This window comes from Scyliorhinus torazame, chromosome 12, assembly GCF_047496885.1.
Source record: "Scyliorhinus torazame isolate Kashiwa2021f chromosome 12, sScyTor2.1, whole genome shotgun sequence".
Lineage (NCBI taxonomy): Eukaryota > Metazoa > Chordata > Chondrichthyes > Carcharhiniformes > Scyliorhinidae > Scyliorhinus > Scyliorhinus torazame.
This window is the reverse complement of record NC_092718.1, coordinates 228,062,497-228,089,237: the sequence shown is the minus strand read 5'-3', so window position 1 is coordinate 228,089,237 and position 26,741 is coordinate 228,062,497. Positions and strand designations below refer to the sequence as shown.

Genomic DNA, 26,741 nt, shown 5'->3' with positions numbered 1-26,741 from the left:
ACTCCGCACAGACAGTGACCCAAGCCAGCAATCGAACCTGGGACCCTGGCGCTGTGAAGCAACAGTGCTAACCACTGTGCTGTGGAATTATGCCAGTAAAGTTTGGAGTTGCAATAAAATGAAGGAGACTCAGTTCAGGATACTGCGCCGTCTTCACATTACTCCTCGTCTTAAGCACGGGTGTGATCCTGCTATGACCCTGATGTGCCTAAAGTGCCTGGTGGTCGAGGTTGACTATAGACAGTGTCTATGGGCCTGTGCCAAGATTAAATCCTACTGGCCTGATGTGGTCAGCGAGCTGGAGAGTATTTTTGATCTAACTTTGGAATCTAATCCTGTATTCCTGATTCTGTGTCTGCAAGACGGCAGAATTACTGATTCTAATGAAAAATGCCGTTACAATATCCTGCCCCTTGCTGCTCATAAGAATATCCCACACTCCTGGATCAGTGGCAATCCCAAACTGGCATAGGCTAATTATGGAACACAACCATATGGAATTCCTGACATCTGTAATCTCTTCTGAAGCCAATGTCGTAAAGTATGGGACCCCTATCTTAAATTCATAGGCTCCACCTTAGCTGATTTACTCCTGTTGGGCTTTCCCTGAGCTAATTCATTTTGTTACTCTTGATAACGCTATACATTTAAAAAATGGGAAAAACCTAATTAAAAAAATATTTTTAAAAACATTACTGCTGCTTGATTAGCGTACTGAAAGTTTGCGTTCAGGTATGTGCCCCCTTTGTCATCTCAAATGGTTAAGATCCCAGAGGTTGGGCAAGGTCAGTCATTGGGGGTACTCTGACCATCCAACAGCCCTGTGTCTGCCAGTGGGAGGGCAGACGGCCTTAAAATTAACTCCTTTAAAATGAAAACTAGGGGCCGCAAGTCCCCAAAGTGGGAGTTCAGAGTGTCTCATCAGAGCTTAGTGCATGGCTACGTGTAGTAAATCCCAACTGAGACTAACACATCATTTCATTTGCTTCACAAACAGCTCCTCCCTATCAGTTATGTGGGTTAATTTACTGAATGTACCCCTCAAATCAGGTGCCATATACTGCGACCAGGGAGCAGCTCACAGCAACTTGTACAAACTTACTGAAAAGTGGGAATGAAAGTTAAACACAGTTTCCAAACTGTCCTCATTGAAACATGTGGGATTCTGAATGGGCTCAACAGGGTAACAGAGAGGTTGTTTTTATTGGCTTAGGAATCTAGAACATGGGAATAGTCTCCGAGGAGGACTGAGAGGAGAGCATTTGTCAATGGATTGTGTATCTTTGGGATTCTCTCCAGAGGGCTGTGGATGCTCCATTGTTGATACGTTTCTGACTGAGATGGACAGATTTCTGGTGTCTCAGCCAATCACCCAATACAGGAAGCGGGTCAGCCAGGGTCGTATTGAATGGTGGGGGATTGCGTTCTCCTGCTCCTACCTCAACATGTTTGTTTAATATCATTCATTTTCTAAATATAATTAACCTATCTACTGATTTCATCAGCAGACTGGGTGATGGGGATGTCGTCAGGATTGGCCACCTTACCAGTGGTGGGAGAAGAGCTTCTGAAGAAAGTGAAACGGATTTACCAGCAATTGTCACAATGTGAGTGGAAAGTTGGGCTGTTCCTGGAGGTTTCTGTGGCGAAGAGCAAGAGGTCCAAGAGGGAAATCAGAAAACATGGTTTCATTCCCCAAAGAGTGGTATGAATGTGGGGACCAGGACCACATGGCGTGTTTGAGGGAAGCTAATCATGCATTTTAGAGAAAAGGAGCGGAGGTTTCCAGTGATAGACTGAGGAGGGGAAATCTGGGAGCAGTCTTATTTTTTAAATTTACAGGACCCAATTATTTTTTTCCAATTAAGGGGCAACTTGGCGTGGCCAATCTCACCTACCCTGCACATCTTTGGGTTGTGGGGGTGAGACCAACGCAGACACGGGGAGAATGTGGAAACTCCACACGGATGGTGACCGAGAGCCGGGATCGAACCCGGGTCCTCAGCGCCATAGGCAGCAGTGCTAACCACTGTGCCACCGTGCTGCCCCATGGAAGGAGTCTTGAATGGCGTATAAACCACCAGCATGGATTGGTTGGGCCAAATGGCCTGTCGTTGTGCTGTAAATCCAATAGAAGTTTATAAGATGATCAGGGGAATAGATAGAGTAGACAGTCAGAGACTTTTTCCCCGGGTGGAACAAACTATTACAAGGGGACATAAATTTAAGGTGAAAGGTGGAAGATATAGGAGGGATATCAGAGGTAGGTTCTTTACCCAGAGAGTAGTGGGGGCATGGAATGCACTGCCTGTGGAAGTAGTTGAGTCGGAAACATTAGGGACCTTCAAGCAGCTATTGGATAGGTACATGGATTACGGTAAAATGATATAGTGGAGATTTATTTGTTCTTAAGGGCAGCACGGTAGCATTGTGGATAGCACAATTGCTTCACAGCTCCAGGGTCCCAGGTTCGATTCCGGCTTGGGTCACTGTCTGTGCCGAGTCTGCACATCCTCCCCGTGTCTGCGTGGGTTTCCTCCGGGTGCTCCGGTTTCCTCCCACAGTCCAAAGATGTGCAGGTTAGGTGGATTGGCCAATGATAAATTGCCCTTAGTGTCCAAAATTGCCCTTAGTGTTGGGTGGAGGTGTTGACTTTGGGTAGGGTGCTCTTTCCAAGAGCCGGTGCAGACTCAATGGGCCGAATGGCCTCCTTCTGCACTGTAAATTCAATGATAATCTATGATTAATCTAGGACAACAGTTCGGCACAACATCGTGGGCCGAAGGGCCTGTTCTGTGCTGTATTTTCTATGTTCTTTGTAATAGATATGTGAGGTGGAAGTGATGTATCATCACTTTGTTTAAAATATCTCTGGGTTATTACTAGGAATGTACATCTGGGACAGGAATCAGTAAAAACATACTCTCAACAACAATTTATAGTTGTACAGCACCTTTAACATTCTAAATAATCTAAGACATGCAACAGGAGATGGCGTGAGCTGATGTACAAGATGAGGATAGAATGTCATGTGAGTGTCCCTTTAAGAACGGTTTTGTCTCATGATGCGACTTGTTGCGTAGCTTCAGTGATGTCATTTTGTGGGAGGAGCTGGGCTGTGGCTGTCAGGTGAGAAGGGTTTTATTTTGGTTTCAGTTTTCGTTTGGTTGCTTTGGACTGCAGAAGGAGAAAGAAGTGTTTTCCCTGTTTTTCTCTGTTTTCATTTTAAAAGCTGTCCCAGTGAAAAGCACAGTGGGTGCGGCAAACTGCTTTGGAAATTTTAAGGATAGAGTTGTTTTCCGGAAGGTGTTTGAAACTGGATCAGAATCTCAAAGACAGAATCAGTCTTATTCAAGTGAGAATGCAGAGTGGTGGGCCACGCCCTTTATCATAGAATTTACAGTGCAGAAGGAGGCCATTCGGCCCATCGAGTCTGCACCGGCTCTTGGAAAGAGCACCCTACCCAAGGTCAATACCTCCACCCTATCCCCATAACCCATAAACCCCACCCAACACTAAGGGCAATTTTGGACACTAAGGGCAATTTATCATGGCCAATCCACCTAACCTGCACATCTTTGGACTGTGGGAGGAAACCGGAGCACCCGGAGGAAACCCACGCACACACTGGGAGGATGTGTAGACTCCGCACAGACAGTGACCCAAGCTAGAATTGAACCTGGGACCCTGGAGCTGTGAAGCAATTGTGCTATCCGCAATGCTTCCGTGCTGCCCTTGAAAAGGGGTTTTGGTTTATTGGAATTTGTTATTGAATTGGAACAGCTAAGGGGGAATTCATTAAGTGTTATACATAGATTACTGTAGCTGTTGTGTTGTCTTTATGTTTGTAATATATAAAGAAATTCTTCTGTTCATATATATATATGTTAACTACATTCTTAGAATAAAGCTTATTTTGATTGAAGTGTCGGGAGTCTGATGATTCACATCCGCAGTGAAGGCTCTTGTGTTCATCCTAGCCAAATTCAACATAAAGGTTATAGGTCAATTGAACTTCATAATACACTTTGGAGTTTCTAAGCCCTGACCCATAACAAGAAGTACAAAAAGATTTAAGCAAAGCCTTTGAAATAGGGAGATTTCCTAGCACAATAATCATTATTTTTGCTTTGTGTAATCGTTTACACAGAGAAGGGTAAGCTGTGTCCACATTGTGGTAAACAATGATGGGAATGGTTTTGCAGAAAGGCAGTGGTTGGAATGTTGTAATATATTCCACTCACTCAGACTAACAGATGCTTTCATATTTTGTTCAGAAACTGATTTTTTTTTAATCAACATTTTATTGAGGTATTTTTTTGGCATTGTAACAGCAGCAATATAAACATTGTACATGAGAATATAAACATAGTGCAAATACCACCTCCCTCCCCCACGGGTCTCACCATTAATTAACCCCCTAATCTACGCTAACCAAATCTCCCCCCCCCCCCCCCCCACTGCCGACGATTAATTTTCCGCGAAGAAGTCGTTGAACGGTTGCCACCTCCGGGTGAACCCTAACAGTGACCCTCTCAAGGCGAACTTGATTTTCTCCAAACAGAGAAAGCTGGCCATGTCCGATAGCCAGGTCTCCGGCTTCAGGGGCCTTGAGTCCCTCCAAGCTAATAGTATCCGTCTCTAGGCTGCCAGGGAAGCAAAGGCCAGAACGTCTGCCTCTTTCTCCTCCTGGATTCCCGGGTCTTCCGACACCCCGAAAATCGCCATCTCTGGACTCAGCGCCACCCTTGTTTTTAACACCGTGGGCATGACATCCGCAAACCCCTGCCAAAATCCCCTCAGCTTTGGACATGCCCAGAACATGTGGACATGGTTCGCTGCTCCTCCCACACATTTTGCGCACCTGTCTTCCACCCCAAAGAATCTGCTCATCCGGGCCACTGTCATCTGGGCCCGGTGAACGACCTTGAATTGAATCGGGCTGAGCCTGGCACAAGTTGCGTTGACTCTAAACGCGTCCGCCCAAAGGCCCTCCTCTATCTCTCCCCCCAGCTCCTCCTCCCACTTGCGCTTCCGCTCCTCAGTCTGCGTCTCCTCAGATCCCATGAGTTCCTTGCAAATGTCTGAGACGCTCCCTTCTCCTACCCACCCTCTGGAATCTACCCTGTCCTGAATCCCCCTTAGCGGTACGAGCGGGAAGGTTGATACCTGTCTAACGCAGAAAGTCCCGCACCTGCAGGTATCTAAATTTGTTTCCCCTCACCAATGCAAACTTCTCTTCCAGCGCCCTCATACTCGCAAAGCCATACACCCTCATCCATACTCCCTGGGGCAAACAGGCGATTATCGCAGATTGGGGACCAGACCAATGCTCCCACTGCTCCCACATGCATCCTCCATTGCCCCCAGACTCTCAGGGCCGCCACCACCACGGGGCTGGTGGACAACCGCACCGGCGGGAACAGCAGAGGCTCAGTTACCATCGTCCCCAAACTGGTGCACTTGCACATTGCCGCCTCCGTATGCACCCATGCCGACCCCCCCCCCCTACCAGCCACTTCCTGATCATGGCTATGTTAGCCGCCCAGTAATAACTGCTAAAGTTCGGCAGTGCCAGCCCTCCCTCTCCCTGACTCCCAACAGCTAGCGGGAGATAGAGGAGCAGATAGGTAGACAGATTTTGGAGAAGAGTAAAAACAACAGGGTTGTTGTGATGGGAGACTTCAACTTCCCTAATATTGACTGGGACTCACTTAGTGCTAGGGGCTTAGACGGGGCAGAGTTTGTAAGGAGCATCCAGGAGGGCTTCTTAAAACAACATGTAGACAGTCCAACTAGGGAAGGGGCGGTACTGGACCTGGTATTGGGGAATGAGCCCGGCCTGGTGGCAGACGTTTCAGTAGGGGAGCATTTCGGGAACAGTGACCACAATTCAGTAAGTTTTAAAGTGCTGGTGGACAAGGATACGAGTGATCCTCGGGTGAATGTGCTAAATTGGGGGAAGGCTAATTATAACAATGTTAGGTGGGAACTGAAGAACCTAGATTGGGGGCGGATGTTTGAGGGTAAATCACCATCTGACATGTAGGAGGCTTTCAAGTGTCAGTTGAAAGGAATTCAGGACCGCCATGTTCCTGTGAGGAAGAAGGATAAATACGGCAATTTTCGGGAACCTTGGATAACGAGAGATATTGTAGGCCTCGTCAAAAAAACAAGGAGGCATTTGTCAGGGCTAAAAGGCTGGGAACAGACAAAGCCTGTGTGGAATATAAGGAAAGTAGAAAGGAACTTAAGCAAGGAGTCAGGAGAGCTAGAAGGGGTCACAAAAAGTCATTGGCAAATAGGGTTAAGGAAAATCCCAAGGCTTTTTACACGTACATAAAAAGCAAGAGGGTAGCCAGGGAAAGGGTTGGCCCACTGAAGGATAGGCAAGGGAATCTATGTGTGGAGCCAGAGGTAATGGGCGAGGTACTAAATGAATACTTTGCATCAGTATTCACCAAAGAGAAGGAATTGGTGGATGTTGCGTCTGGAGAAGGGTGTGTAGATAGCCTGGGTCACATTGAGATCCAAAAAGACGAGGTGTTGGGCATCTTGAAAAATATTAAGGTAGATAAGTCCCCAGGGCCTGATGGGATCTACCCCAGAATACTGAAGGAGGCTAGAGAGGAAATTGCTGAGGCCTTGACAAAAATCTTTGGATCCTCGCTGTCTTCAGGGGATGTCCCGGAGGACTGGAGAATAGCCAATGTTGTTCCTCTGTTTAAGAAGGGTAGCAAGGATAATCCCGGGAACTACAGGCCGGTGAGCCTTGCGTCAGTGGTAGGGAAATTACTGGAGAGAATTCTTCGAGACAGGATCTACTCCCATTTGGAAGAAAATGGACGTATTAGTGAGAGGCAGCACGGTTTTGTGAAGGGGAGGTCGTGTCTCACTAACTTGATAGAGTTTTTTGAGGAGGTCACAAAGATGATTGATGCAGGTAGGGCAGTGGATGTTGTCTATATGGACTTCAGTAAGGCCTTTGACAAGGTCCCTCATGGTAGACTAGTACAAAAGGTGAAGTCACACGGGATCAGGGGTGAGCTGGCAAGGTGGATACAGAACTGGCTAGGTCATAGAAGGCAGAGAGTAGCAATGGAAGGATGCTTTTCTAATTGGAGGGCTGTGACTAGTGGTGTTCCGCAGGGATCAGTGCTGGGACCTTTGCTGTTTGTGGTATATATAAATGATTTGGAGGAAAATGTAACTGGTCTGATTAGTAAGTTTGCAGATGACACAAAGGTTGGTGGAATTGCGGATAGCGATGAGGACTGTCAGAGGATACAGCAGGATTTAGATCGTTTGGAGACTTGGGCGGAGAGATGACAGATGGAGTTTAAACCGGACAAAATGTGAGGTAATGCATTTTGGAAGGTCTAATGCAGGTAGGGAACATACAGTGAATGGTAGAACCCTCGAGTATTGAAAGTCAGAGAGATCTAGGTGTACAGGTCCACAGGTCACTGAAAAGGGCAACACAGGTGGAGAAGGTAGTCAAGAAGGCATACGGCATGCTTGCCTTCATTGGCCGGGGCATTGAGTGTAAGAATTGGCAAGTCATGTTGCAGCTGTATAGAACCTTAGTTAGGCCACACTTGGAGTATAGTGTTCAATTCTGGTCGCCACACTACCAGAAGGATGTGGAGGCTTTAGAGAGGGTGCAGAAGAGATTTACCAGAATGTTGCCTGGTATGGAGGGCATTAGCTATGAGTAGCGGTTGAATAAACTTGGTTTGTTCTCACTGGAACGATGGTGGTTGAGGGTTGACCTGATAGAGGTCTACAAAATTATGAGGGGCATAGATAGAGTGGATAGTCAGAGGCTTTTCCCCAGGGTAGAGGGGTCAATTACTGGGGGGCATAGGTTTAAGGTGCGAGGGGCAAGGTTTAGAGTAGATGTACGAGGCAGGTTTTTTTACACAGAGGGTAGTGGGTGCCTGGAACTCGCTGCCTGAGGAAGTAGTGGAAGCAGGGACGATAGTGACATTTAAGGGGCATCTTGACAAATACATGAATAGAATCATGGAATTTACAGTGCAGAAGGAGGCCATTCGGCCCATCGAGTTTGCACCGGCTCTTGGAGCACCCTACCCAAGCCCACACCTCCACCCTATCCCCATAACCCAGTAACCCCACCCAACACTAAGGGCAATTTATCATGGCCAATCCACCTAACCTGCACATCTTTGGACTGTGGGAGGAAACCGGAGCACCCGGAGGAAACCCACGCAGACACGGGGAGAACATGCAAACTCCGCACAGACAGTGACCCAAGCCGGGAATCGAACCCGGGACCCTGGAGCTGTGAAGCAATTGTGCTATCCACAATGCTACCGTGCTGCCCACAAATAGGATGGGGATAGAGGGATACGGACCCAGGAAGTGTAGAAGATTGTAGTTTAGTCGGGCAACATGGTCGGCACGGGCTTGGAGGGCCTGTTCCTGTGCTGTACTTTTCTTTGTTCTTTGACTCTGCTCCAGCATTCGCCTCCTCACTCGCGGGGACTTGCTCCCCATACGAAGCCTGCAATAACTTTATTGACCCGCTTAAAAAGAGACCGTGGAATAAAGATGGGGAGACATTGGAATATAAACAGGAATCTCGGGAGGACCGTCATTTTCACCGTTTGGACTCTCCCAGCTAGAGACAACGGGAGCGCATCCCATCTCCGGAAATCATCTTTCATCTGATCCACCAACCGAGCAAAGTTCAATTTATGTCGCCAGTCCCAATCCCGCGCTACTTGGATACCTAGGTACCTGAAACTGTCCCCTACCAATCTAAACAGCAGCTCCCCTGACCCCTCGCCTGGACCGCGAACATCTCGCTCTTCCCCATATTCAGCTTACACCCCAAGAACCGGCCAAATTCCCCTAAAATTCCTATAATTTCTTCCATCCCCTCAATTTGAAACATACAGGAGCAGGTCGTCCGCATAAAGCGAGACTCTGAACTCTCTCTCTTCCCCCCCCCCCCCCCCCCCCCCCCCCCCCCGCCCCCCGGACCAGCCCCTTGAGGTCCCCAGAGCAATTGCCAGTGGCTCTATAGCCAGCGTAAATAGCAGTGGGGAGAGGGGGCATCCCTGTCTCGTCCCCCGGTGCAGTCTAAAATAGTCCGAAGTCGTTCTGTTCGTCCGCACACTTGCCACAGGAGCCTGGTACAGCAACCTGACCCCCTCCCAAACCCGAACCGCCCCAGAAACTCCCATAAATAATCCCATTCGACCCGGTCAAAAGCTTTTTCCGCATCCATTGCGACCACTACATCCACCTCTCTGCTTTCCGGGGGCATCATGATCACATTTAACAGCCTTCTTGCATTGGCCACCAGCTGCCTGCCCTTAACAAACCCCGTCTGATCCTCCACAACGTTCGGTACACAATCCTCAATCCTGGAGGACAAGATTTTGGCCAACAGTTTGGCGTCTAGATTCACCAGGGATATTGGCCTGTAGGGGACACATAGCTCCGGGTTCTTGTCCCGTTTCAGGATAAGTGAAATCGTGGCCTGTGATATCGGCTGGGGCAGAACCCCTCTTTCCCTCTCCTCATTAAACACCTTCATCAGCACCGGTCCCAATATCCCGGAGAACCTTTTATAGAACTCCGCTGGGTACCCGTCTGGCCCTGGGGCCTTACCCGACTGCATGGCCTTCAAGTCCTCCACTATCTCTTCCAACCCGATCGGGGCCCCCAGTCCCTCTACCAGCACCCATTCACCTTCGGGAAAGTCATCCCCTCCAGGAAGTGCCTCATCCCCTCCGGCCCCGTAGGGGGTTCTGACCTGTACAGCCTGCTGTAGAAATCCCTAAACGCCTTACTCACCCCTGCCAAGTCCCCAACCAAGTTCCCATCCCCGTCAATAACTTTCCCTATTTCTCTAGCTGTCTCCCTCTTTCTGAGCTGCTGTGCAAGCATCCTGCTGGCCTTCTCACCATGCTCGTATGTCGCCCCTCTCGCCTTTCTGAGCTGTTCCACTGCCCTCCCTGTGGTTAACAAGCCGAACTCCGCCTGTAGCCTCCGCCGTTCCCTTAAAAGCCCTGCCTCTGGGGTCTCCGCATACCTCCTATCGACTTGTCGAATCTCTTTTACCAGTCAGTCCGTCTCTGCCCTGTCCGTCCTGTCCCTGTGAGCCCGGATCGAGATCAGCTCCCCTCTCACCACTGCCTTCAGCGCTTCCCAGACCACTGCTGCTGAGACTTCCCCCGTATCATTTACCTGCAGGTAATTCAGCATGCATTTCCTCAGCCTCTCGCATTCCGCTTCGTCCGCCAACAGCCCTACATCTAACCTCCATTGCGGGCGCTGATTGCTATCTTTACTAACCCGCAGGTCAACCCAGTGTGGAGCATGGTCCGAGATTGTAATCGCCGAGTACCCCGTGTCCACCACCCCTGCCAGCAGGGCCCTACCCAAAATAAAAAAATCGATCCAAGAGTGTTCCTTATGTACGTGGGAGTAGAAGGAGAACTCCTTTCGGCTGTCCAAATCTCCATGGATCCCCCCCCCCATTTGCTCCATGAACCCTTCCAGTTCCTTTGCCATCGCTGGCACCCTGACCGTTTTCGAGCATGACCGATCCAGGCCGGCATCAATAACTGTATTAAAGTCCCCTCCCATGTCCAGCTTGTGCGAGTCCAGGTCTGGTATCTTCCCCAACATCCTCTTTATGAATTCCACATTTGGCGCATACATATTAACCGGCACTACCTTCATCCCCTCCAGCTTACCACTAACCATAATATACCGACCTCCCACATCCGAAACTGTTCTACCAACCTCAAATATCATCCGCTTATTAATCAAGATCGCAACCCCTCTAGTCTTTGTGTCCAGCCCCGAGTGGAAGACCTGACTGACCCAGCCTTTCCCCAGTCTAACCTGGACCACTACTCTAAGGTGGGTCTCCTGCAGCATTACCACGTCCACCTTCAATCCCCTAAGATGCGCTGACACACGTGCCCTCTTAACCGGCCCATTTAACCCTCGAATATTCCAGGTGACCAGCCTAGTTGGGGGCCAAAGTGTCTCCCCCCGCCCCGCCCCGCCGATCAGCCATCCCCTTTCTTGGGCCCGCCTCCAGACCATGCGCCGCACCACCTCCGGCCTGCCCCCTGGCCGCCCCCGACCTCCTCTCTGTCCCTCAACCGAAGTCGCTCCTCGTCAGCAGAACAACTACCCCCCCCCCACCTCTCCCTAGCAACACTACTCTGAAACCTAACCCACACAAAATAAAAACATATGCACCCTCCCCCCCACTGCGCTTCCACAAATAGCTCCTTAATGAATCATGTAGGCCACATGAGTGCATGCCCCACTCAAACACTAACCCCCCCTGCCCCCCCGCTCATCAAACAGTGAATCCTCCCCCTCACACACTGTGGCCCCCCACCCGCTCGACAAACAGTGAATCCTCCCCCTCAAACACTGTCTCCCCCCTGCCGCCCCCCCCCGCTCGACAAACAGTGAATCCTCCCCCTCAAACACTGTCCCCCCCCCCCCGCCCGACAAACAGTGAATCCTCCCCCTCAAATACAGTCTCCACCCCGCTCAATAAACAGTGAATCCTCCCCCTCAAACACAGTCCCCCCCCACCCCGCTCAATAAACAGTGAATCCTCCCCCTCAAACACAGTCTCCCCCCCGATCAATAAACAGTGAATCCTCCCCCTCAAACACTGTCCCCCCCCACCCGCTTGACAAACAGTGAATCCTCCCCCTCAAACACTGTCTCCCCCCCGCTCAATAAACAGTGAATCCTCCCCCTCAAACACTGTCCCCCCGCTCAATAAACAGTGAATCCTCCCCCTCAAACACTGTCCCCCCGCTCAATAAACAGTGAACCCTCCCCCTCAAACACTGTCCCCCCCACCCGCTTGATAAACAGTGAATCCTCCCCCTCAAACACTGTCTCCCCCCCCGCTCAATAAACAGTGAATCCTCCCCCTCAAACACTGTCCCCCCCGCTCAACAAACAGTGAATCTTCCCCCTCAAACAGTCGTCCCCCCCCCGCTCGACAAACAGTGAATCCTCCCCCTCAAACACTGTCGTCGTCCCCCACCCGCTTGACAAACAGTGTATCCTCCCCCTCAAACACTGTCTCCCCCTGCTCAATAAACAGTGAATCCTCCCCCTCAAACACTGTCCCCCCCGCTCAATAAACAGTGATTCCTCCCCCTCAAACACTGTCTCCCCACCCCCCCGCTCAATAAACAGTGAATCCTCCCCCTCAAACACTGTCCCCCCCGCTCAATAAACAGTGATTCCTCCCCCTCAAACACTAACCCCCCCCCCCGCTCAATGAACAGTGAATCTTCCCCCTCAAACACTGTCTCCCCCCCCCCCCCCCGCTCAATAAACAGTTCATACTCCCCCTCAAACACTTCCCCTCCCGCTCAATAGACAGTGAATCCTCCCCCTCAAACACTAACCCCCCCCCCGCTCAATACACAGTGAATCCTCCCCCTCAAACACTAACCCCCCCGCTCAATAAACAGTGAATCCTCCCTCTCACTGACCCCCCCCTCCCACTCAATGAACAGTGAATCCTCCCCCTCAAACACTGTTTTCCACCCCCCCGCTCAATAAACAGTGAATCCTCCCTCTCACTGACCCCCCCCCCCCACTCAATGAACAGTGAATCCTCCCCCTCAAACACTAACCCCCCCCGCTCAATAAACAGTGAATCCTCTCCCTCAAACACTAACCCCCCCCCCCCCGCTCAATAAACAGTGAATCCTCCCCCTCAAACACTGTTGTCATCCCCGCTCAATAAACAGTGAATCCTCCCCCTCAAACACTAACCCCCCCCCGCTCAATAAACAGTGAATCCTCCCCCTCAAACACTAACCCCCCCCCGCTCAATAAACAGTGAATCCTCCCCCTCAAACACTAACCCCGCCCCCGCTCAATAAACAGTGAATCATCCCCCTCAAACACTGTCTCCCCCCTCAATAAACAGTGAATCCTCCCCCTCACCCACTGTCCCCCCCCCCCGCTCAATAAACAGTGAATCCTCCCCCTCACCCACTGTCCCCCCGCCCCGCTCAATAAGCAGTGAATCCTCCCCCTCACCCACTGTCCCCCCCCCGCTCAATAAACAGTGAATCCTCCCCCTCAAACATTGTCTTCCCCCCCCGTTCAATAAACAGTGAATCCTCCCCCTCAAACACTGTCCCCCCCCCCGCTCAATAAACAGTGAATCCTCCCCCTCAAACACTGTTGTCGTCCCCTCTCAATAAACAGTGAATCCTCCCCCTCACTGTCCCTCCCCCTGCTCAATAAACAGTGAATCCTCCCCCTCAAACACTGTTGTCGTCCCCGCTCAATAAACAGTGAATCCTCCCCCTCAAACACTGTTGTCGTCCCCGCTCAATAAACAGTGAATCCTCCCCCTCAAACACTAACCCCCCGCCCCGCTCAATAAACAGTGAATCCTCCCCCTCAAACACTGTCCCCCCCCCCCCGCTCAATAAACAGTGAATCCTCCCCCTCACTGTCCCTCCCCCGGCTCAATAAACAGTGAATCCTCCCCCTCAAACACTGTCGTCGTCCCCGCTCAATAAACAGTGAAACAGTGAATCCTCTCCCTCAAACACTAACCCCCCCCCCCGGCTCAATAAACAATGAATCCTCTCCCTCAAACACTAACCCCCCCCCCCCCCCCGCTCAGTAAACAGTGAATCCTCCCCCTCAAGCACTGTCCCCCCCCCGCTCAATAAACAGTGAATCCTCCCCCTCAAACACTGTCCCCCCCCCCCCCCGTTCAATAAACAGTGAATCCTCCCGCTCAAACACTAACCCCCCCCCCCCCCGCTCAATAAACAATGAATCCTCTCCCTCAAACACTAACCCCCCCGCCCCGCTCAGTAAACAGTGAATCCTCCCCCTCAAACGCTGTTGTCGTCCCCGCTCAATAATCAGTGAATCCTCCCCCTCAAACACTAACCCCCCCCCCCGGCTCAATAAACAGTGAATCCTCCCCCTCAAACACTGTCCGTCCCCCCCCCCTGCTCAATAAACAGTGAATCCTCCCCCCTCAAACACTGTCGTCGTCCCCGCTCAATAAACAGTGAAACAGTGAATCCTCCCCCTCAAACACTAACCCCCCCCCCCGGCTCAATAAACAATGAATCCTCTCCCTCAAACACTAACCCCCCCCCCCCCGCTCAGTAAACAGTGAATCCTCCCCCTCAAACACTAACCCCCCCCCCCCCGCTCAGTAAACAGTGAATCCTCCCCCTCAAACACTAACCCCCCCCCCCCCGCTCAGTAAACAGTGAATCCTCCCCCTCAAACACTGTCCCCCCCCCCGCTCAATAAACAGTGAATCCTCCCCCTCACTGTCCCTCCCCCTGCTCAATAAACAGTGAATCCTCCACCTCAAACACTGTCTCCCTTAGAACATAGAACATAGAACAATACAGCGCAGTACAGGCCCTTCGGCCCACGATGTTGCACCGAAACAAAAGCCATCTAACCTACACTATACCATTATCATCCATATGTTTATCCAATAAACTTTTAAATGCCCTTAATGTTGGCGAGTTCACTACTGTAGCAGGTAGGGCATTCCACGGCCTCACTACTCTTTGCGTAAAGAACCTACCCCTGACCTCTGTCCTATATCTATTACCCCTCAGTTTAAGGCTATGTCCCCTCGTGCTAGCCATTTCCATCCGCGGGAGAAGGCTCTCACTGTCCACCCTATCTAACCCTCTGATCATTTTGTATGCCTCTATCAAGTCTCCTCTTAACCTTCTTCTCTCTAACGAAAACAACCTCAAGTCCATCAGCCTTTCCTCATAAGATTTTCAATAAACAGTGAATCCTCCCCCTCAAACACTGTCGTCGTCCCCGCTCAATAAACAGTGAAACAGTGAATCCTCCCCCTCAAACACTAACCCCCCCCCCCGGCTCAATAAACAGTGAATCCTCCCCCTCAAACACTAACCCCCCCCGGCTCAATAAGCAGTGAATCCTCCCCCTCAAACACTGTCCCCCCGCCCCCCCCGCTCAATAAACAGTGAATCCTCCCCCTCAAACACTGTCTCCCCCCCCCCCCCCCCCGTTCAATAAACAGTGAATCCTCCCGCTCAAACACTAACCCCCCCCCCCCGCTCAATAAACAATGAATCCTCTCCCTCAAACACTAACCCCCCCCCCCCCCCGCTCAGTAAACAGTGAATCCTCCCCCTCAAACGCTGTTGTCGTCCCCGCTCAATAATCAGTGAATCCTCCCCCTCAAACACTAACCCCCCCCCCGGCTCAATAAACAGTGAATCCTCCCCCTCAAACACTGTCCGTCCCCCCCCCCTGCTCAATAAACAGTGAATCCTCCCCCTCAAACACTGTCCCCCCCCCCCCCCCCCGCTCAATAAACAGTGAATCCTCCCCCTCAAACATTGTCCCCCCCCCCTGCTCAATAAACAGTGAATCCTCCCCCTCAAACACTGTCTCCAACCCCCCCCCCCCGCTCAATAAACAGTGAATCCTCCCCCTCAAACACTGTTCCCCCCCCCCCGCTCAATAAACAGAGAATCCTCCCCCTCAAACACAGTCTCCCCCCCGATCAATAAACAGTGAATCCTCCCCCTCAAACACTAACCCCCCCGCTCAATAAACAGTGATTCTTCCCCCTCAAACACTGTCCCCCCCCCCCGCTCAATAAACAGAGAATCCTCCCCCCTCAAACCCTCAAACACAGTCTCCCCCCCGATCAATAAACAGTGAATCCTCCCCCTCAAACACAGTCTTCCCCCCCCTCAATAAACAGTGAATCCTCCCCCTCACTGTCCCCCCCCCCCCGCTCAATAAACAGTGAATCCTCCCCCTCAAACACTGTCGTCGTCCCCGTTCAATAAACAGTGAATCCTCCCCCTCAAACACTGTCTCCCCCCCCGTTCAATAAACACTGTTCCTCCCCCTCAAACACTAACCCCCCCCGCTCAATAAACAGTGAATCCTCCCCCTCAAACACTGCCCCCCCCGTTCAATAAACACTGTTCCTCCCCCTCAAACACTAACCCCCCCCCGCTCAATAAACAGTGAATCCTCCCCCTCAAACACTGCCCCCCCCTGCTCAATAAACAGTGAATCCTCCCCCTCAAACACTAACCCCCCCCGCTCAATAAACAGTGAATCCTCCCCCTCAAACACTAACCCCCCCCGCTCAATAAACAGAGAATCCTCCCCCTCAAACACTGCCCCCCCCCCCCCCCCCCCGCTCAATAAACAGTGAATCCTCCCCCTCAAACACTAACCCCCCCCCCGCTCAATAAACAGTGAATCCTCCCCCTCAAACACTAACCCCCCCCCCCCCCCGGTCAATAAACAGTGAATCCTCCCCCTCAAACACTAACCCCCCCCCCGCTCAATAAACAGTGAATCCTCTCCCTCAAACACTAACCCCCCCCCCCGGTCAATACACAGTGAATCCTCCCCCTCAAACACAGCTACTGTTCCTCAAAAACTGGGCACTTTGCCAGGACCTCTGTACTGCTCCCATGTCCCTAAATATGGTGTCCTGGCAGCTGGTAGTGGTGATGGTGCCACCCGGCAAACCTGCTGCGTAATTAACCTGTTCCCTGAGACAGGAAGTATTAACGAATAAACTGATTATAAAGTATGTCTTTACACTGGACAATGTAGAGACTTTACAGATGGTAGTAATTCTTTGCCATTACTATTGTTGATTGTTTATTTGATTTCCCAGTGCGATAACGCCTCAATTTTCCAGTTGGGTGATTCCTGCTGGAATATTATTCCCTGGCCTCTGTTTTGATGCTCGAGTTCAGAGAGTGAATGATGACTATTCAATTGTGGGCCTGTCGTTGCCAAATATCCCGAGAAACACATTCCTGGAGAAGTGGAATATTGATTGGGGGCGGGAGCCGACTTCTTTTGATCTGAGAAGGAATTGGGCCACTGACCAACCTCTTCTTACTGACTCTGTGTAACAGCAAACTGAACTGAGCCTGTTACTTCCATCACTTATTTTGTGACTTGTTTTCTACATGTGATTCTAAGCCCAGGATAAGAAAAGGGCAACTTAGCCGCCAACCCATGGCAGACCCTGGCTTGTGACTGACCAAAGTTAGAATGCTCGCTCAAGAAGACACCAACCACATGAGACATTGTCAGGGACATAACAGATGTAAAGTTGAGGCTTTGGAGTACACAGACCGTCTGCCCAACCCTTTAATCACCACCTACCCCAAATGTACAAATTGAACAGTGGATTTATCAGCCATCTCCGGTCCGAGCCCATTGAACACGAGTGAATCAAATCACCCTCTATCCCAAGGCAAATTTGTGTTTGATAAAATAATCCAAATGTTACTGAGTGGAGCATGAGAGCTCTGGAAATGAAGCTGGGCAAATACCTAACATGTCAGTAAAACTATTGGCAGCTGACAATTACAATGTCGTCAATTCAATGTGAGAATAAAAAAGGAGACAAGGAGAGTTGAGGAGAGGTAAATGGCGAAGTTCAATGTGATCAGGAATCTGAGATAATTAACTGGTCAGAAAATACATCAGATTGACAGCTCAGTAGAAAATGTTCAGATATGAAACGGATAGTGTAATATATTCCATGAAAAGTGTACTATTCTGCAGATAAATAGATCTTAAAATGAAACTGAAAAGAAAAGGCGATGTTCACCTCGAGGGTGGTGGGGATTCGGAATTCCCAGCCTTAAAAGGTGGTGGAGTCACAAACCCTCACAACATTGAAAAAACACTGGAAGGTGCACTTGGAGCGCCGTAACAAAGAAAGCTGCAGGGCACGAGCTGCATGTGGGACTGGGCTGGTGAATGGCTGCTTGTCAACCAGTGGGCCAATGGCCCCCTCCCACTGTGGGCCTCGTCTGTGCAGAGTTGAGGTCAGTGGGGGAGGGGGTGTCTGTGGGTCAGTGGGGAGGGGGTTTCTGTGGGTCAGTGGGGAGGGGGTTTCTGTGGGTCAGTGGGGGAGGGGGTTTCTGCGGGTCAGTGGGGGAGGGGGTTTCTGCGGGTCAGTGGGGGAGGGGGTTTCTGTGGGTCAGTGGGGGAGGGGTTTCTGCGGGTCAGTGGGGGAGGGGGTTTCTGCGGGTCGTTGGGGGAGGGGGGTTTTCTGCGGGTCGTTGGGGGAGGGGGTTTCTGCGGGTCAGTGGGGGAGGGGGTTTCTGCGGGTCAGTTGGGGAGGGGGGTTCCCTGCGGGTCAGTGGGGGAGGGGGTTCCTGCGGGTCAGTGGGGGAGGGGAATTCTGCGGGTCAGTGGGGAGGGGTTTTCTGCGGGTCAGTGGGGGAGGGGGTTTCTGCGGGTCAGTGGGGGAGGGGGTTTCTGTGGGTCAATGGTGGAGGGGGTTTCTGTGGGTCAATGGGGAGGGGGTTTCTGTGGGTCAGTGGGGGGAGGGGGTTTCTGCGGGTCAGTGGGGGAGGGGGTTTCTGCGGGTCAGTGGGGGAGGGGGTTTCTGCGGGTCAGTGGGGGAGGGGGTTTCTGTGGGTCAGTGGGGGAGGGGGTTTCTGCGGGTCAGTGGGGGAGGGGGTTTCTGCGGGTCAGTGGGGGAGGGGGTTTCTGCGGGTGAGTGGGGGACGAGGTTTCTGCGGGTGAGTGGGGGAGGGGGTTTTCTGCGGGGGAGGGGGTTTATGCGGGTCAGTAGGGGAGGGGGTTTATGCGGGTCAGTGGGGGAGGGGGTTTCTGCGGGTCAGTGGGGGAGGGGGTTTCTGCGGGTCAGTGGGGGAGGGGGTTTCTGCGGGTCAGTGGGGGAGGGGGTTTCTGCGGGTCAGTGGGGAGGGGTTTCTGTGGGTCAGTGGGGGAGGGGGTTTCTGCGGGTCAGTGGGGGAGGGGGTTTCTGCGGGTCAGTGGGGGAGGGGGTTTCTGTGGTTCAGTGGGGGAGGGGGTTTCTGCGGGTCAGTGGGGGAGCGGGTTTCTGCGGGTCAGTGGGGGAGGGGGTTTCTGCGGGTGAGTGGGGGACGAGGTTTCTGCGGGTGAGTGGGGGAGGGGGTTTCTGCGGGGGAGGGGGTTTATGCGGGTCAGTAGGTGAGGGGGTTTATGCGGGTCAGTGGGGGAGGGGGTTTCTGCGGGTCAGTGGGGGAGGGGGTTTCTGCGGGGTCAGTGGGGGAGGGGGTTTCTGCGGGTCAGTGGGGGAGGGGGTTTCTGCGGGTCAGTGGGGAGGGGGTTTCTGCGGGTCAGTGGGGGAGGGGGTTCTTCTGGGGGAGGGGGTTTCTGCGGGTCAGTGGGGGAGGGGGTTTCTGCGGGTCAGTGGGGGAGGGGATTTCTGCAAGTTACTGGTCCTTGATGGCAACCTCCTTTGCCAATGGAAAGGAGGCCAGAATTGGTTACATTTTCCCCATCTCTCGTCAGCTCCAGGGTCCCCAGGTTCGATTTCCCGCTGGGTCACTGTCTGTGCGGAGTCTGCACGTCCTCCCCGTGTCTGCGTGGGTTTCCTCCGGTTTCCTCCCACAGTCCAAAGATGTGCAGGTTGGGTGGATTGGCCTTAAGCGATAAATTGCCCTTAGTGTCCAAAATTGCCCTTAGTGTTGGGTGGGGTTACTGGGTTATGGGGATAGGGTGTTGACCTTGGGTAGGGTGCTCTTTCCAAGAGCCGGTGCAGACTCGATGGGCCGAATGGCCTCCTGCTGCACTGAAAAATGTATGATAATTGTATGTATGTATGATAATGGATAATCCAGTTAATAAATATCTAGACTTTCACAAGTTAATCGTAGGCGGCAGTAAATGAAGAATTGCTAGGATCACCAGGATGAGGGCGGCGTGTGACGCAGTGGTTAGCACTGATGCCTCACGGCGCCGAGGACCTGGGTTCGAATCCCGGCCCTGTCCGTGTGGAGTTTGCACATTCTCCCCGTGTCTGTGTGGGTTTCGCCCCCACAACCCAAAGATGTGCAGGGTAGGTGGATTGGCCACGCTAAAATTGCCCCTTAATTGGAAAAAAGGAATTGGGTACTCTAAATTTATATTTAAAAAAATAAAAAAGGATCACCAAGATGATCCAACTTTGGGAAACTATTTTTAAAATAAAATTTAGAATACCCAATAATTTTTTTCCAATTAAGGGGCAATTTAGCGTGGCCAATCCACCTACCCTGCACATCTTTGGGTTGTGGGGGCGAAACCCACACAGACACGGGGAGAATGTGCAAACTCCACACGGACAGTGGCCCAGAGCTGGGATCGAACCTGGGACCTCGGTGCCGTGAGGCAGCAGTGCTAACCCGGGTCCTCGGCACCGTGAGGCAGCAGTGTTAACCCGGGTCCTCGGCACTGTGACACAGCAGTGCTAACCCGGGTCCCTGGCGCTGTGAGGCAGCAGTGCTAACCTGGGTCCTCGGCACCGTGAGGCAGCAGTGCTAACCCGGGTCCTCAAGCGCCATGAGGCAGCAGTGCTAACCCGGGTCCTCGGCGCCGTGAGGCAGCAGTGCCAACCCGGGTCCTCGGCACCGTGAGGCAGCAGTGCTAACCCGGGTCCTCAGTGCCGTGAGGCAGCAGTGCTAACCCGGGTCCTCGGCACCGTGAGGCAGCAGTGCTAACCCGGGTCCTCGGCGCCGTGAGGCAGCAGTGCTACCCCGGGTCCTCGGCGCCGTGAGGCAGCAGTGCTAACCCGGGTCCTCCAGCGCCGTGAGGCAGCAGTGCTAACCCGGGTCCTCGGCGCCGTGAGGCAGCAGTGCTAACCCGGGTCCTCAGCGCTGTGAGGCAGCAGTGCTAACCCGGGTACCTGGCGCTGTGAGACAGCAGTGCTAACCCGGGTCCCTGGCACCGTGAGGCAGCAGTGCTAACCCGGGTCCTCGGCACCGTGAGGCAGCAGTGTTAACCCGGGTCCATGACGCTGTGAGACAGCAGTGTTAACCCGGGTCCCTGGCACTGTGAGACAGCAGTGTTAACCCGGGTCCCTGGCACTGTGAGACAGCAGTGTTAACCCGGGTCTCTGTCACTGTGAGACAGCAGTGTTAACCCGGGTCCCTGGCACTGTAAGACAGCAGTGTTAATCCGGGTCCCTGTCACTGTGAGACAGCAGTGTTAACCCGGGTCCTCGGCACCGTGAGGCAGCAGTGCTAACCCGGGTCCCTGGCACTGTGAGGCAGCAGTGCTAACCTGGGTCCTCGGCACCGTGAGGCAGCAGTGCTAATCCGGGTCCTCGGCACCGTGAGGCAGCAGTGTTAACCCGGGTCCTCGGCACCGTGAGGCAGCAGTGTTAACCTGGGTCCCTGGCACCGTGAGGCAGCAGTGCTAACCCGGGTCCTCGGCACCGTGAGGCAGCAGTGCTAACCCGGGTCCTCGGCGCCGTGAGGCAGCAGTGCTAACCCGGGTCCATGACGCTGTGAGACAGCAGTGCTAACCCGGGTCCTCGGCACTGTGACACAGCAGTGCTAACCCGGGTCCCTGGCGCTGTGAGGCAGCAGTGCTAACCCGGGTCCTCGGCACCGTGAGGCAGCAGTGCTAACCCGGGTCCTCGGCACCGTGAGGCAGCAGTGTTAACCTGGGTCCCTGGCACCGTGAGGCAGCAGTGCTAACCCGGGTCCTCGGCACCGTGAGGCAGCAGTGCTAACCCGGGTCCTCGGCGCCGTGAGGCAGCAGTGCTAACCCGGGTCCATGACGCTGTGAGACAGCAGTGCTAACCCGGGTCCTCGGCACTGTGACACAGCAGTGCTAACCCGGGTCCCTGGCGCTGTGAGGCAGCAGTGCTAACCCGGGTCCTCGGCACCGTGAGGCAGCAGTGCTAACCCGGGTCCTCGGCACCGTGAGAAACTATAGTTATGAAAAGCTGGCGCTAGTTTTGTCAATCAGAAAGATAAAGTTTGGTGGCACCTCCACGGAGTCCACAATCTTTCATTCTCAAATCAGCCGTCTTTACTCTGCTGCCAGACATTTCAAATTCAGTTTCATAATTTTGTATTGTGGGATTTGAACTCTCAACCTCTGGGTTAACATTCCTAAAAAAATAGTCTCTGGATTATCATTCCCATCTAATATCCATAGCTGCCTTGACCATTATAACTAGTGGAAAATGCTTCAGAACAACTCTTCAGAGACCAGTGCTGATTGTCTATTCCAACATCTCTCTTTAATCCTCTCCCTTCCAGACACACTGAATCATTCTGGGGTCGCAGTTATATCAGCAGTTGGCAGCCCTCCTCCTTCAGTGCCTTAACCAAGTTGGCCATCTGTCCTGGTTGAGGGTTTTTGGCCGTAGCCTGTGGGAACCCTGGCTGACCCCCCCCCCCCCCCCCCCCCCCCGGTTAACCCAGGGCTTTTGAATCAGTAGCAACATTACCCACTGAGCAGAGAAAGCGGGTGTTTCTCCTGAACAACATTTGCTGCTGGATGAATTGGGGGGCAAATAGACAATTTTTTTCAAAACTGGTTCTTTCTATTCAGTGTACAATTCTTAGTGCCTGACTTGTTAAGATTAGCTGCAAGAGGAAATGTTTGTGAACTGGACACTAATGAGCTTTCTTGTTTTTTCCAGTGACTGATGAACTGCTTCTGGCGTGAGTACAAGAGATTTTCCATCTGTCCCCTGGCTCTTTAACTCAGAAACCATTTATTAAATGTCTTATTTGATTCTGGGATAAGCTTTGATTGCATTATTGAGATTGCTGGTGATGATGAATAATTTAAAATTAATATTTTATTTATCAAAGTTTCCTGACCTGTTGTTGCTCGTTTTAGCCTTAGTTTAATTGCTCTTGTTCTATCACCTTTGCTCTTGAGTCGCCAGGTATATTTCTGATACCGCCACGTGGTTCAAGTCTGACAGGCATGTTCCTGTGAGGAAGAAAGATAAATACGGCAATTTTCGGGAACCTTGGATGACGAGTGATATTGTAGGCCTCGTCAAAAAGAAAAAGGAGGCATTTGTCAGGGCTAAAAGGCTGGGAACAGACGAAGCCTGTGTGGCATATAAGGAAAGTAGGAAGGAACTTAAGCAAGGAGTCAGGAGGGCTAGAAGGGGTCATGAAAAGTCATTGGCAAATAGGGTTAAGGAAAATCCCAAGGCTTTTTACACGTACATAAAAAGCAAGAGGGTAGCCAGGGAAAGGGTTGGCCCACTGAAGGATAGGCAAGGGAATCTATGTGTGGAGCCAGATGAAATGGGCGAGGTACTAAATGAATACTTTGCATCAGTATTCACCAAAGAGAAGGAATTGGTAGATGTTGAGTCTGGAGAAGGGGGTGTAGATAGCCTGGGTCACATTGTGATCCAAAAAGACGAGGTGTTGGGTGTCTTAAAAAATATTAAGGTAGATAAGTCCCCAGGGCCTGATAGGATCTACCCCAGAATACTGAAGGAGGCTGGAGAGGAAATTGCTGAGGCCTTGACAGAAATCTTTGGATCCTCGCTGTCTTCAGGGGATGTCCCGGAGAATAGCCAATGTTGTTCCTCTGTTTAAGAAGGGTAGCAAGGATAATCCCGGGAACTACAGGCCGGTGAGCCTTACTTCAGTGGTAGGGAAATTACTGGAGAGAATTCTTCGAGACAGGATCTACTCCCATTTGGAAGCAAATGGACGTATTAGTGAGAGGCAGCACGGTTTTGTGAAGGGGAGGTCGTGTCTCACTAACTTGATAGAGTTTTTCGAGGAGGTCACTAAGATGATTGATGCAGGTAGGGCAGTAGATGTTGTCTATATGGACTTCAGTAAGGCCTTTGACAAGGTCCCTCATGGTAGACTAGTACAAAAGGTGAAGTCACACGGGATCAGGGGTGAACTGGCAAGGTGGATACAGAACTGGCTAGGCCATAGAAGGCAGAGGGTAGCAATGGAGGGATGCTTTTCTAATTGGAGGGCTGTGACCAGTGGTGTTCCACAGGGATCAGTGCTGGGACCTTTGCTATTTGTAGTATATATAAATGATTTGGAGGAAAATGTAACTGGTCTGATTAGTAAGTTTGCAGACGACACAAAGGTTGGTGGAATTGCGGATAGCGATGAGGACTGTCTGAGGATACAGCAGGATTTAGATTGTCTGGAGACTTGGGCGGAGAGATGGCAGATGGAGTTTAATCTGGACAAATGTGAGGTAATGCATTTTGGAAGGGCTAATGCAGGTAGGGAATATACAGTGAATGGTAGAACCCTCAAGAGTATTGAAAGTCAAAGAGATCTAGGAGTACAGGTCCACAGGTCATTGAAAGGGGCAACACAGGTGGAGAAGGTAGTCAAGAAGGCATACGGCATGCTTGCCTTCATTGGCCGGGGCATTGAGTATAAGAATTGGCAAGTCATGTTGCAGCTGTATAGAACCTTAGTTAGGCCACACTTGGAGTATAGTGTTCAATTCTGGTCGCCACACTACCAGAAGGATGTGGAGGCTTTAGAGAGGGTGCAGAAGAGATTTACCAGAATGTTGCCTGGTATGGAGGGCATTAGCTATGAGGAGAGGTTGAATAAACTTGGTTTGTTCTCACTGGAACGAAGGAGGTTGAGGGGCGACCTGATAGAGGTATACAAAATTATGAGGGGCATAGACAGAGTGGATAGTCAGAGGCTTTTCCCCAGGGTAGAGGGGTCAATTACTAGGGGGCATAGGTTTAAGGTGAGAGGGGCAAGGTTTAGAGTAGATGTACGAGGCAAGTTTTTTACGCAGAGGGTAGTGTCTGGAACTCACTACCGGAGGAGGTAGTGGAAGCAGGGACGATAGGGACATTTAAGGGGCATCTTGACAAATATATGAATAGGATGGGAATAGAAGGATACGGACCCAGGAAGTGTAGAAGATTGTAGTTTAGTCGGGCTGTATGGTCGGCACGGGCTTGGAGGGCCAAAGGGCCTGTTCCTGTGCTGTACATTTCTTTGTTCTTTGTTCTTTGTAATGATCAGTAATCCAACACACCGTGTACTAAGAGTTAAATCAACGCACATTTATTATATACAGTAATCAATACTTATACATTAATTCTACTTCTAAGCTACTTCCTACAACTAACAGGCCAATACTTAACTTTGGAAATGGCCCACCAGGTCAGGGAAACGAATGGCCTTTCGTATGGGTTCTGAGCCTGCGGGATTCAAAGCTGGTACAGGTCAATAGTCAGGAGTGCCTATCTCGTAGCGAGAGTTGGAGTAAGACTTACGTTCTTGTGGCTGTTGTAGAAGGTCAGCAGAAGGGTCTCCAAGGGTGCGGAGAGGAGACGAAGGGAAGAAGGGTCGATTTGAACTTGGCCCCTATTCTTATAGTCCCCAGGGGCTTCCCGCCTCTCGGGGCGGACCTTGTACCTGGTTCCAAGTGATTGGACTTGGTGCCAATCACTTGGTTCGATATTCTCCAATGCTGGAGCGATTCCTTAATCGAGGGGTGGTCATTCCCCTCTCTTTGTGTCAGCTCCTGCTGGCGCCGAAAAGTCTGGGTCGGCTTTGTGTTTCTAATTTGTAGCAATTGTTCCCGGGATTGCTACTTTATATGCAGATGGCTGGGGTGTTGTGATGTTGATGGCTGCAGGTATCGATTCGGTCTGGCTTCTCCAGAGGCGAATACACAGTTTTACCTGCAGCTGTCTGTTTGAGTCCTGTTGGCTGATTTTCCCATCAGCCTCTTCCGTTCGCCATTTTAAATCGGGGTTTGGCCATTCTAATTGGGAGTTAGCCATTTTGCATGGCTACACTGAGTATATAAGGTGAGCATGCGAGCAGTGTTCCAATCACCCATTTATTTTTGCCATGACCAGTAATCAACATTTGTAACTTGTTCAATACACAGTCTGCAATTTTTGATGTGTATGATGTCGAGGTGACTGGATTGTCTTGCTAGTCTCTCGGAGTTTTGATACAGTGATGCACTGTATCTTCAATGTTATATAAAGTGGTCTCGATGCATCTGGTCAATAATGCAATCTCCATTCTGGGAACACTAATATCTGAAGTATTTGGTATAATAACCTCTCCGACTCGGTTGCACTATAGGTTTTTCCCCGTACCGGCCTCCCTGAACAGGTGGCGGAATGTGGCGACTAGGGGCTTTTCACAGTAACTTCATTGAAGCCTACTTGTGACAATAAGCAATTATTATTATTATTTCCACCTGGGGCGGCACGGTAGCACAGTGGTTAGCAGGTCCCTGGTTCGATTCCCGGCTTGGGACACTGTGCGGAGTCTGCACGTTCTCCCCGTGTCTACATTGGTTTCCTCCGGGTGCTCCGGTTTCCTCCCACAAGTCCCGAAAGACTTGCTTGTTAGGTGAATTGGACATTCATAATTCTCTCTCTGTGTACCCGAACAGGTGCCGGAATGTGGCGACTAGGGGATTTTCACAGTAACTTCATTGCAGTGTTAATGTGAGCCTACTTGTGACAATAATAAAGATAGAGTCTAAAATTGATCCCTTGTGGGTGAGTCGAGGGCCAGAGGGCATAGTCTCCGAGCACAGCAGTGTAAATTCAATGATAATCTATGATTAATCCAGGACAAAGGTTTGGCACAACATCGTGGGCCGAAGGGCCTGTTCTGTGCTGTATTTTTCTATGTTCTATGATGAGGAGTTTGTTCGCTGAGGGCAGTGAATCTGTGGAATTGTTTATCGCAGAGAGCTGTAGAGGTTGGATCATTAAGTATGTTTACGGTTGGGACAGACCGAGATGTTACACGACCTAGCCTGTAGTTCCCACACTCTTTCTTGAGCGGTGGGGGGCTCTGTGGGTGGGGATGGAGGCGGGCTCTTGCAGGTCATTTCACCTGGCGGTGTCTCACTTTAGGTATTTGGGGGTGCAGGTGGCCCAGGATTGTGTGAGGAAGGTTTCC

General features: G+C 51.4%; 1 protein-coding gene across 2 annotated transcripts in view; it reads left to right on the top strand.

Annotated features, from left to right (window-relative positions):
* The window catches only part of zswim7 (zinc finger, SWIM-type containing 7), a 75,713-nt gene that overhangs the window by 28,773 nt on the left and 20,199 nt on the right, over positions 1-26,741 (top strand). The window contains exons 2-3 of one of the 2 annotated variants that reach the window (XM_072470033.1): positions 1,509-1,607; positions 22,472-22,493. In XM_072470033.1, the coding sequence (XP_072326134.1) occupies positions 1,517-1,607; positions 22,472-22,493 (113 nt within the window). In that variant the 5' untranslated portion in view covers positions 1,509-1,516. Of the gene's footprint in view, positions 1-1,505; positions 1,608-22,471; positions 22,494-26,741 lie in introns of both variants that reach the window. The other variant, XM_072470034.1, reaches the window with a different exon arrangement.